This window comes from Argentina silus (genome assembly GCF_951799395.1).
Source record: "Argentina silus genome assembly, chromosome: 10".
NCBI classification, from domain to species: domain Eukaryota; kingdom Metazoa; phylum Chordata; class Actinopteri; order Argentiniformes; family Argentinidae; genus Argentina; species Argentina silus.
In genome coordinates, this window is record NC_139664.1 from 15,564,528 (window position 1) to 15,576,468 (window position 11,941).

At 39.9% G+C, this 11,941-nt stretch overlaps 2 protein-coding genes across 2 annotated transcripts; one reads left to right on the forward strand and one right to left on the reverse strand.

Annotated features, from left to right (window-relative positions):
• Positions 1–6,932: 6,932 nt before the first annotated feature.
• mc2r (melanocortin 2 receptor) lies at positions 6,933–7,838 on the forward strand (the record flags this gene model as incomplete). Its single annotated transcript, XM_083679430.1, has 1 exon — positions 6,933–7,838. The coding sequence occupies one exon, from the start codon at positions 6,933–6,935 to the stop codon at positions 7,836–7,838; it is 906 nt and encodes a 301-aa protein (XP_083535556.1).
• Positions 7,839–9,313: 1,475 nt separating this feature from the next.
• On the reverse strand, positions 9,314–10,321 carry LOC310811312 (melanocortin receptor 5-like; the record flags this gene model as incomplete). The annotated part of the gene is made up of 1 exon (XM_083679431.1): positions 9,314–10,321. The coding sequence occupies one exon, from the start codon at positions 10,319–10,321 to the stop codon at positions 9,314–9,316; it is 1,008 nt and encodes a 335-aa protein (XP_083535557.1).
• Positions 10,322–11,941: the final 1,620 nt, after the last annotated feature.

The window sequence follows — 11,941 nt, forward strand, 5'->3', positions numbered from 1 at the left end:
GGCATAGGGATTAATCGGCCCACAATGGGGTTGAGGCCACGTTATGAATTCTTCAGCTCAGAATTCTTTGGCTCAGTGGTTGAGGCTGTGGGAGAATCCAATGGAAATCCATGCTTACCACTAGAGGGCATTGTCAGACAACAGTATCAAAGATAAAGCAGGGGGTCTAAAGGGTTTCCTATCTCTGTGGCAGTATTTTGTTATTCTGTAAATATAATGTAGTAGACTACTGTATTTAATTCAATTTGATTATCCATTTTAAGATAGATACAGATAAAAATAAAAATAAATTCAACAATCATCTGTCATTGCACACTACAGGAAGACATGCAGGGACTCATTTGCAACAGAGAGTGGTCATTTTCCACAAGGAATGGTAGGACTCAGGGATAGAATTGTTGGGCACAATTGTTGCAATTGTAAAAGCCTACTGTCCAAAACATTAAACGGCTAAAGCAAACATATTATTTTTAATAAGGAGATAAATCATATTTCTATTAATATCTTATCTGCTACATAGTTTTTATTTCCCATAAATGTGCAACTACATAACTGTGACCACCTTGATATGTAAATTTATTTCATTATTAGTTTCGATGAGTCTTCTCTCTGACATAAACAGTGCAAATGGATTTGTTGATCTTTCCTGTTTTCACAGGTCACATTTTCATCACCTCCTTTATTTTGACATGAAGACTTGAACACCCTCCACTCCACCCATTGAAAGTTTGGCAAATTTACGTAATTGCAGTGTTATTTTCATATCATGTCCAAAGGTTCTGGAATCAAAATTGGCAGCGAAGAATGCATGAACTATACGTCAAAGCTCTTTGTGCCTGTTTCCATAATGTACTTTATGATATAACCATTTTTGCATATACAATCTCAGTTTGACCTTTTTTGTATGAATCAGCTCATTCAGTCGTGTAATTCGTAGTTTGCAGGCTGTCTCGTGGGACATACAGTATTACGTATTTATTTTCATTTTGAGCGATGTCTAATCTGGACTCCAGAGATTCAAATGCAGGTCAATAGTTTCACTTCATCAGAGCTGTAACCCAAAAATGTAATTTTCCCCTCAGTCTTAGTTCTAAGGCCTGATCTCACTTCACACGTCTCATCTCTTCTCTCAGCAGGAGGGCTGTGCTGTCTATCAGCTCCACTCCAAGATAACATGACTTAATCCAGGCGGAGTCTGAACTTCTGAAGGAGTCGCAAATCAGCCTCTGCTGAAAATCTAGTCAAACGGATCACCTGTGGGGCAACTGAATAATATGAATGGAAGATCTAAAAATGCATTGATTTAAAGTATCCCTACAAAAAAGTGTAAACTTTAACAATAGATTGAGTAGAGCTCAAGTACATCCCCTTTATGTGCATGATGCTACTGCGACATTGTAACATTCAACAGTTTGTTTGATGTGTCAGTGAGGGAAGTGAATCCAAACACAACTCCACTTATGCATCATTTATTTGTGCATTCAAAGGCCTGTCAACACAGCCTGTTCCTTTACAGTCAGTTATGGTTTTGATCTATTTTTCATGATGTACTTGAGGAGAAAATAAGCATCTGAGCACTCTAGGAGTCTGCATTAACGCAGCCACCGAGCCCTGACAACGCCTACAACAAAGTAAGGACAGTCATCATCGAATCCTATCTTGGATCTTGGGGACAATCTGTTATTACCCTTTGAGTAATTCTCTCCAGTGGCCACTTGCTTGTTATTTCCTGTGGTTGAAGGTGTCGGGGCAAGCTCAGGAGGACAATCAGGGACAGGAACTGTATGGCCGTAATGAGGGAGAACCGTGGTGAATCAACCTTATTCATCTTCTCAGGATTCCCCCCTCTCTGAGCAGGGATTCATTGTCCTCAATCACAGTTCGTTGAAAGACATCTTGGGGAGGTCGGATGACATCATCAAAACATAGCAGTGTCTTTTGATAAAAGACAGTTTTCTATTTTTATAATAATTGAGATAAAAAAAACACTGACAGACTCAATTAATATTCCATTTTAGTACAATTCAGCTTTCAAGAACTAAGTACTAGAGTTCAAGCTATATAGCTTCTTCTTTTTTTGCATTATATATGATCAGCGCTTGAAATGTTGAGTTCTGGGGCTCAGGACATTCTTCAAATGTGATTCTCACTGGTAAAACATTCATTGGGGAAAAAGCATAGCCCTTCATTTAAATATTGTACAATACTCCAATGATGAGATTGATCATTTTATCCCTTTTCTTATTCTAAAGAACTACGGTATTGCATGAAGATTTTAATTATACTGTAGATAGGAATCATAGCATGACAACATGTTCCAACTATTGGAAAGATTTATGATTTATTGACTTATTTTCTGATTCCTGCTGTAAGATATTAAACTTTTCATAATTTAAGTTGAGCTTTGCTGTCCATGAATGTTTCCTATGTGGTTTGTTTTGTGGTGACAGATATTATGTACATTCTGTATAACATGTACAATAGACAAACTGAAAATTCTCTTCCAGACTACTTTTGTAGTTAAAAACTAGCCAAAGCCGGCACATTGCTGCATTCAACAGCTTGTTTGAGATTGTCACACAGAATGTGTCTCCTTGTCCTCAGAATATTGAAAGACTGAACAAAATGTAGTTTTGCTTCACAAAAGGCCATGTCTAACATCATGGGCAGAGCCAATAAGAAACAGACAGAAAACAACCCCCACAGCCTTGGTGAAGCAGACATTTCAAGGGTACAATAACAGTGTTTCTGCTTTTTCCATCCTCCTACAGTACCTTGCCACTCGAGAAAAAGTGTAGCTCCACACTACAGATGACCCTTTATTGAGAGGTTCAGGACATGATTGGAAAATAGTCAAGGGTTAATGCCCACAGAAGGTCAATTCAGCTGCCTGTAGAGACAAAGGTAAGTAAGTAAGGTAAATAGCCTCTGCTGAATCTACTCTACTACTACTGGTTGAAGAGCTTCTTAGTCATAATACATTGGGTGAAACAATGTCAATCAAACTATACGGACCAACAGATGTGTTGCATTTATGTATTATCTGGAGCTTTGTCTCCCAGTGGTAGAGGACATGCTTAACCTTTGATGAACTGTCAGTTATGATATGCGTATGTATCTAGATTTTGTTTTTTTCTCCTGTGCATGTACTATGAAAGCAGACAATGTCGAGACAGATAAAACATTTCCCTTGTATCAGCATGCAGAGACTTTTAGAGATATAAAGTCAGACATTTTCCTCATTTTGATTATCAACCCAGATTAACTGTAGAAACAAACCCACTTGTGTTTGAACAGGTCTTTAGATGCGCTGTGAAGATGAATGTAGCGGTGTAGCCATCTCATCCGTCATTATGAGACCACACATATGGATCTGAACCATGTAGGAAACAAACAAAAAAAATCTTTGGCAGAGAGAGAGAGAGAGAGAGAGAGAGAGAGAGAGAGAGAGAGAGAGAGAGAAAGACAGCAAACTAATTTTGAATTCCACTTCTGCAGTGTAGGCGTTGCTTTGTATGCATTTTCTTAGCCAAGGTTCAATGTAATTTGATACAATGGTCGCGCCAGGATCATTCTTAATATGATTATATATTTTCATAGATATGATTGTTTGTTGTAACTTGTATTCATCCTGTTGTAATAAGGCTATTATTAAGGAGGTCATGGTGTGGTATGTTTCCCTATCCCCATTGATGTGGTTTGCAATTCAGATTTTGAAGGTCCAGCATGTAGTCACGCACCATGTTGCTGCTGAAATCCTGCTACATAAGATACATTTTCTAATAGTGCCAAACATGTGCATGTCATTCGCTTTGATCCAGCCTTGTTGGAACTGAAGAAGTTGCGGAAGTGTTTTGACATTGGCAGGTTTTACGACAGCAGGTTTTAGAAAACCTCTGATGGTTGATCATGCTCTAGTAAATTTCTTTCAATTGTCTTTCATTCTTAGCTTGCCTAAGTTCACCCCCTACTACCATGGGATGTTGAGTGGGGGAGGTTTTTATGATCGCTGATCATTTTGGCTGTGCTGATGTTGTTGAATAACTCTCAGATAAATAATTTCAGGATATTAAAGTGGGACTGGGGTGTGTGTGTGTGTGTGTGTGTGTGTGTGTGTGTGTGTGTGTGTGTGTGTGTGTGTGTGTGTGTGTGTGTGTGTGTGTGTGTGTGTGTGTGTATTTGATTGCCTTTGTTTGGCAGTGTTTTGTATAATTTGCATCCTAGCCAGATTAGCCACAAATAGTCCAGGGAGTGGTGTGATGGTGTTCTATCTGACTGTCTTGACTGATCTTGACTGTCCCTCCTAAAGACCTCTTCATCCCCCACTACCCAACTGTACAGTTCCTCTACTGTAAAAAATAATATAATAAATAAAAAATAAAATAATAATCCTTCCTTTTTCTAGCATTGTGACGGCCAATGGCCCCTGGTCCTAGCATGGATTTTTTTCTTATGATGACTGATGTATAGATGATTCACTTACTTTAGACAAATGTACTTGTTTGTGCTTGTACGTGTTGTAATGTTTTAATGTTGTAAGTCGCTTTGGTTAAAAGCGTCTGCTAAATGTCAAAATGTAAATGTAGAAATCTAAGTTTGCCCATTATTTTGCATAATAACAATTTGATTTAGTATTCACTTACTCCTACCTGGCCTTTTCTATCTCAAATCAGTATAGATATTTCTGCTGGTTGAGAGAACGGTGCCAATATGCTTCCCATTCTCACATACAGTATAGAGATAGGAAAGGCTTGAATATTGACAAAATCTAAAATCTTTGATAGATGATCTCTCCACAGCTGTTACTTAAATCAGTGGTGTGCCAGGAAAATATGAGAGGGAGTTTAACATACAGCTTGACATAAAAGCTTGGTTCATCTAAACTGAGAGGAAATGTCACTATTGGCAACTAGCTTGCAGAGTTGCGTAAAATCATTGCACACACACACACCTACACACACACACACACACACACACACACACACACACACACACAGACACACACACACACACACACACACACACACACAGTTTCTCTTTCTCTCTCGCTCTCTCTCTCTTTAGAGGTAATATCTTTCACATTAGGTAACGCATGTTGGTCTGCACAGTTTGTGTCTTAAATGGAGCTGAATCAAATGATATGAAAAGTCTTTGCAAAAAGAGAGCAGTAACAAGACAAGATGTTCTCTCCTGGCAACCACAAAGCCATTACTAATAATAAAGCCATTACTAATAATGGACCCTCTAAGGGTTGCTGTGAGAAACCCAAAACACAATATTTTAAAGGTTAACATACTGTATGAACATTACTCTGTCTTGGCAAATATCACTGTAGGGGCTTGACGTTAAAGCTTTGTTCATCTTAATTGATAGGACATGTCACTATTGGCAACCAGCTTGCAGAGCTGCATTAAGTATTATCACACACACAGACACACAGACACAGACACAGACACAGACACAGACACACACACACACACACACACACACACACACACACACACACACACACACTCTCTCTCTCTCTCTCTCTCTCTGTAGAGGTAATATCTTTCACATCAGGTAAGGCATGTCTGTCTTGGCAAATATCACTATAGGGGCTTGGTGTTAAAGCTTTGTTCATCTTAATTGATAGGAAATGTCACTATTGGCAACCAGCTTGCAGAGATGCATTAAGTAATTATCACACACACAGACACACACAGACACACACAGACACACACACACACACACTCTCTCTCTCTCTCTCTCTCTCGCTCTCTCTCTGTAGAGGTAACATTGTTGAAATCAACGGTGCAACATGCTGCTACGCTGTCAGTATAATGTCTTATTCAAAAGGCATGATTTGCATAACACATTTAGTGCTGCTCATTAAATTGTAATTACATGCCCAGTTACAAGATAAATCCAACCCGGCATAATGGAACGTCATGACAGGGATTGGCAAGCGTCATTAAAAGATCTACCTTTCAGTTTATCAACTGAATATAATGTCTATATAATCATGGTTATTTTAAGCAATTAATATATTTTGACCTTTTCAGATTGAGAAATCTCCAGATTTATGCACAGCATATCATTAGTAGTACATTAGAAGGCATACTTGTATATGTCAAACTCAATGGGACTAGTGTAATTATATGGCTTGAATAGAATGTCAAGCAAATCAAAAAACTTCAGGTGTGTGGGTGAACAGATTGAGCATTATGAAGTGATTCATGGTAGGATTTTGAACTTGTGAAAGTCACAAATACAATGCACTGATTCATTTTTAGACCGAAACTTAAAATATATCATTAGAGAGTTCACCGACAGTAACTCCTCTTGAGTTACCATAATTGTAAGATAAAGTTTTCCATTCAGCAAAGTTGTGATGACATGCTGCCATAACATCTTCTTTTTTGTTGTTTATAAAGAAGGTTACATACTATGATTCATCGCATATATCTAGTTTAATCAATCCAAGTCACCAAGTTTCCAGGATAAGTAAAATAAATAAATAAATAAAACATTCTTCCTGTTTAACAAGATCCATGTGGAGAAGTGCCCCAAACCAAACCTGATTGATAGAACCCTTAGTTTTTTTTTTGTTCTTCCCTTTTGTTTGTAGGACCTTTCTTCCACCATAATGGTGTTATATTTATGTGTTTTCAAAGTGAAGGAATATTCTCTGGATGAGATTTCTTCTTGTGGAAATTCTCATAGATAACTGAAATATCAATATGTGAACATCAAGATCAGATGCTAACTTGTTTGTTATCTTCCCACAGGTGGGTGTCCAGAGGCTTCTCCTCCCTAGGTGATCTGACATAGATTTATCATCAGGCCAAGGAGGCCCAAAAGGAGTGCAGTAACAGTACATAGCTCAACCGACATCTAGTCAACAGTCTGAATCACAGACCTACGAGCTGTGTGCGTTGGACATTTGCATTATGAACAATGGGACTGTGCCCCCTATGAACGAGTCAGACTGTAAGCCAGTGATGATCCCCAATGAGATCTTCTTCGCCATCGCCATGGTGAGCCTGATTGAAAACCTGCTGGTGGTTTTGGCAGTGATCCGCAACAAGAACCTTCACTCCCCCATGTATTGCTTCATCTGCAGCCTGGCGGCCTTCAACACCCTGTCCAGCATCTCCAAAACCTGGGAGAACATCATGCTGGTGTTCGCAGATGTGGGCCACCTGGACTCCCGCGAAGACTCCATACTCAAGTTGGACGACGTCATGGACACCCTGCTCTGCATGTCCTTCATCGGCTCCTTCTTCAGCTTCCTGGCCGTCGCCGTCGACCGTTACATCACCATCTTCCACGCCCTGAGGTACCACAACATCATGACCATGAGGCGGGTAGCGGCCATTTTGGCAGGCATCTGGACACTCTGTGGTGTCAGCGGCGCGCTGATGATCGGGTTCTTCGACACAACCATCATCATGATCTGTTTCATTGTGCTGTTCCTGGTGTCACTGGTCATCATTGTGTTTCTCTACGTGCACATGTTTCTGCTGGCTCGCCTCCACGCCAGGAAGATCGCGTCATTACCAGGCAGCTCTAGGCACCAGAGAAACAGCCTGAGGGGGGCCCTGACCCTCACCATTCTTTTTGGGGTCTTTGTGGCGTGCTGGGCCCCATTCTTCCTCCACCTGGTCATTATAATGGTGTGTCCCCTGAACCCGTACTGCCAGTGTTACATCTCCCTGTTCCAGCTCCACGTCATCCTGCTCATGAGTCATGCGGTTGTCGACCCCGCCATCTACGCTTTCCGCAGCGTTGAACTCAGACACACTTTTAGAAAAATGCTCTTTTGTTCGGATTCAAGAGTGTGTAGGCTTGAATGAATGTCAAGACTGTCTTTCTATCTATGCACTCATCAATCTATCATGCACATCAGATAAGCTGATAATGTTTCATTTAAAATGAACCAGTTGCCTGTGCTGCAGTGTCAATCTTTTCAAAGCCTGCATGGCAGCACTCACTGCAATCACAATCAAATCCCAGAGGTTTCAAACAAAACATGTTGACCTTCTCAGATAGAACACAACAACTTACACAACAACTTACACAACTTACTCATATAAAATTGCAATTTATATACTGTATATATGGTGACGTCTCTAGTACAGATACTGTTATATTAAAATATAAAAAATAGCCCAGACAATGAGGAATTTTAATGATCAATACATGTGGAGAGAACATCATTACAAAACAGTGTACAGTAATTCATAGTTAAAAACTAGCGTCAATCATGCTAGTAAACACTCACAGAATGTCTTCCAATATAACTACAACTTGCATGGTCTGTATCTGCACTGAGGGCATGGATATATATATATATATATATATATTGAAATGGTTGAGACTTTCAACCATTTTGTATATATATATATATATATCAAAGCTTTATCTGTCAAAGCTATATTTTTAAATCGTTTTTTCATGAGGTAAATGTTGAATACTCTCTGATTAAGTGTTCAATATTCCATTACTGCATAATGTACAGCACATACAGTATATGGCATTCATTTGTATGGGAAAAGATCTCATCTATTGGATGGACGTAACATTAATGCACTGAGAATATTATTATATTATTTGTTTTTTTAAATAAACTGAGCTTCACAAAGGTGAACAACACACTGTCTTTTCCTTCACTGTTGTCTCTGTAGATCTGACTTATTTAAACAAACAAATAAAAGCTCAACCATGGGATATGGTATCACTGACTGTATTTTACATATTTGACAGTTCTAGTTACACAATCATTGCTGATGAAACCGAACAAAGGAAATCAAGAAACAAAGGATGATATGCTGGCATAATTAGTTCCTAGAATTTGATGACATGCTACTGTGGATTCAAGAGTGCACAGAGCATTCAAATGAAAGTTAGTAAAACCTTTGCTTTGAAATTATAATAGAAAGTGCGTCATTTGTGGTTATGGAGAATATCCATACTGTATGCATGTCAACTCATCTTACCACATTTGATATAATAACTTACATATACAATCAACGGAAACATTTGATTTTCTCTATGAGCTCTGGAATAATGTTATGTTCAATTCTATATAATACTGTATACTGTATGTTCACCATAGCAGTGTTCATTGTAGTTACATTTACAATGAAAGTCTCAACCATTTCAACAGAAGATTGCAGTATGCAATAGAAACCAGTGAATGAACGAGGTAGGCACCATTATATAGTAACAATGAGAATACATTGATGGAATTTTACATTCATTTCTATACTTACAATATATTGTGGTATGTCACATTTTGTCAACAACAACCATAGACATCTGCACGTGTTTAATACTTGCTTGAAGTACAGTCGACTGTACCACAGATATTCCTCAGGCTGTAGCAGCATATGATCTCTTTGAATGTTTTCCTCATCTCCTGGCTCCTGAAGGCGTAGATGAGCGGGTCGATGACAGAGTTACACATAATGAGGGTGAGGTACATGTTGAAGTGGGACATGAAGCACACGCAGTACAGATTCCTGGGACAGGAGATCATGAGGATGAGGTGGAGGAAGAATGGCGCCCAGCAGACGATGAAGATGCCTAAGAGGATGGTGAGGGTGATGGCGCCCTTCATGCTGGCGCGCTGGTGAATAGAGTTGTAACCAGACAGAGCTGCGATGCGCTTGACGTGGGAACGCGCCAGCATGAACATGTGACTGTATAAGGAAGCCATGAGGACTAGCATGGCGAAGAACATGGAGACCAGACAGATGATGACGGGCGTGGTGTCTGAGTAAATGATGAAGACGATGCCGCAGCCCGTGCAGAAGGTCCAGATGCCTCCGATGATGCAGCCGGCACGTCTGACGGTCATGATGTTGTGGTAGCGCAGGGCGTAGAAGATGGTGACGTAGCGGTCCACAGCGATGGCCAGCAGGCTGCACATCGACGCCACCACGGAGATGCAGATCATGGAGTCAAAGACATTGTCCATCTGGCGGATGAAGTGGTCTTCCACGATGAGCTGTCTGTTGTTGAGGAGGTAGATGACGATGGTCTCCCAGGCGTTGGAGACACTCACTAGCATGTCCGCCACAGCCAGGCTGCACACAAAGAAGTACATGGGCGAGTGGAGGTTCTTGTTCTTGACGATGGCGGTGATGACCATGATGTTCTCCAGCAGGCTGATGATGCCCAGAATGAGGAAGACCTCGGTGGCAATGTGGACCTGCTCACATGCAGCGGTGGGCTTATTCTTCTCTTGGTCCTGGGTTAAGTTCTGGTTCTGGTACTCCAGGGTGGAGTTGCTGAACTGCCCCCCCAGCTGGTAGGGCCCCTCAGATACATTCATCCTGCCTGGGACTGTCAACGGCTTCATTCAAGTGTTCAGGGTGGGAGGCTCACAGGTCTACTTGGGGGCGCATTCTAAAGGGGCCCTTTGACGAAAAGAAAAGATAGGGGGAAAACAAAGCATATCAAGAGGCTATATGAATAACATAAATACAGAGCAATTATTGATAATAATAATTAAATTCAAACAAAGATAGTGTGTAGATGTAATTCTGAATAATTCAATTTATAATATCTCTGGCGTTTATTAATCAGGTTGTTTCACTTTGCTTGAGAACTAGAACTTTCCAGTAGTGCCCTGTGGGTCCATTTACACATTCTTGGCATATTTGGAGTGTTATCTATCACCTTTTGATTAAATTTGGTCTGTGTAAATTGACCAAATTTAAATTGAATTGGTTTAGTGTTAATTTAAACAGTTGTTCACTCTCAACGTCATCCCCCAGTGGATAGTAGAGTTATTTGGATTTAGCAAAGCATGAGATTTAAAAAAAAAAAGAAAAAAAGAAAAAAAGGAATGTCAATCATAGCATGACAGACAGGTAAACCTCTTTTTGTATTAGTCCAGGAATGTCGACTTTCCATAGAACGCAAAAAAGTGCAATAGAACATTTATTTTAGTTATCTTAATTCCCCCTAGGCCTTTGCATGGTTTATTTCACCTTACATACAGTACCGCATGAAAGTATGTGAACCCCTTGTGCAATTATAGATTTCTTTAGTTTTTACCATGAAATCTTTATTTAATCAGAACCAGTCTTTTTTATCTGATATAACAGGTTTATATTTACCAATTCCATATGTTGGTTTAGAGGAAATCATGCAAATTAGTTCAGGTGCAAAAATAAGTAATCCCCAAGTTGCATTGGTTAAATCAATCAGGTAAGTAGAATCAGGTGGGTAAATAATTGGGTACCAAATGAACAAAAATGATCAAAAGAGAGATCTTTAGGAAAGAGTTTGAGTGGGACTCTGATAAATAGAGATAAGAAACCTGGTCAGTTTTGTGTTACCCATACAGGTGAATGCAAAACACACCATGCCGAGAGGAAAGGAGATCTCAGAAGACATCAGGAAGAGGGTAGTGAGAGCACATCAGTCTGGAGAAGGCTATAAAATCATCTCAACAACATCTGAGCTGCATCAGTTCACTGTGAGGCAAATCATTTACAAATGGAGAGCATTTAACATGACAGCAACTTGGCCTAGAAGTGGACGCCCTTCCAAAATATCCCCAAGAGCCACAAGAAAAATTATAAATCAGGCAAAAGCCATCCCAAACATAAAATCTAGAGATTTGCAGACCTCCCTTGCTGCATCTCAGGTAACTTTGCATGCTTCAACAATAACAAGAACACTGAATCAAAATGGCATTCATGGGAGGGTTGCTAGGAAGAAGCCTCTGCTGTCAAAAAAGAACCAAACTACCCATCTTAACTTTGCCAGAGACCACCTGGACAAGCCCGAAGGTTTCTGGAAGTCCTTTCTCTGGACAGATGACTCCAAAATGGACCTTTTTGGTCACAATCAAAACCACTATGTTTGGCGAAAACCCAACACTGCCTACCACCAAAAGAACCTTATCCCAACAGTCAAGCATGGTGGTGGGAATGTCAAGATC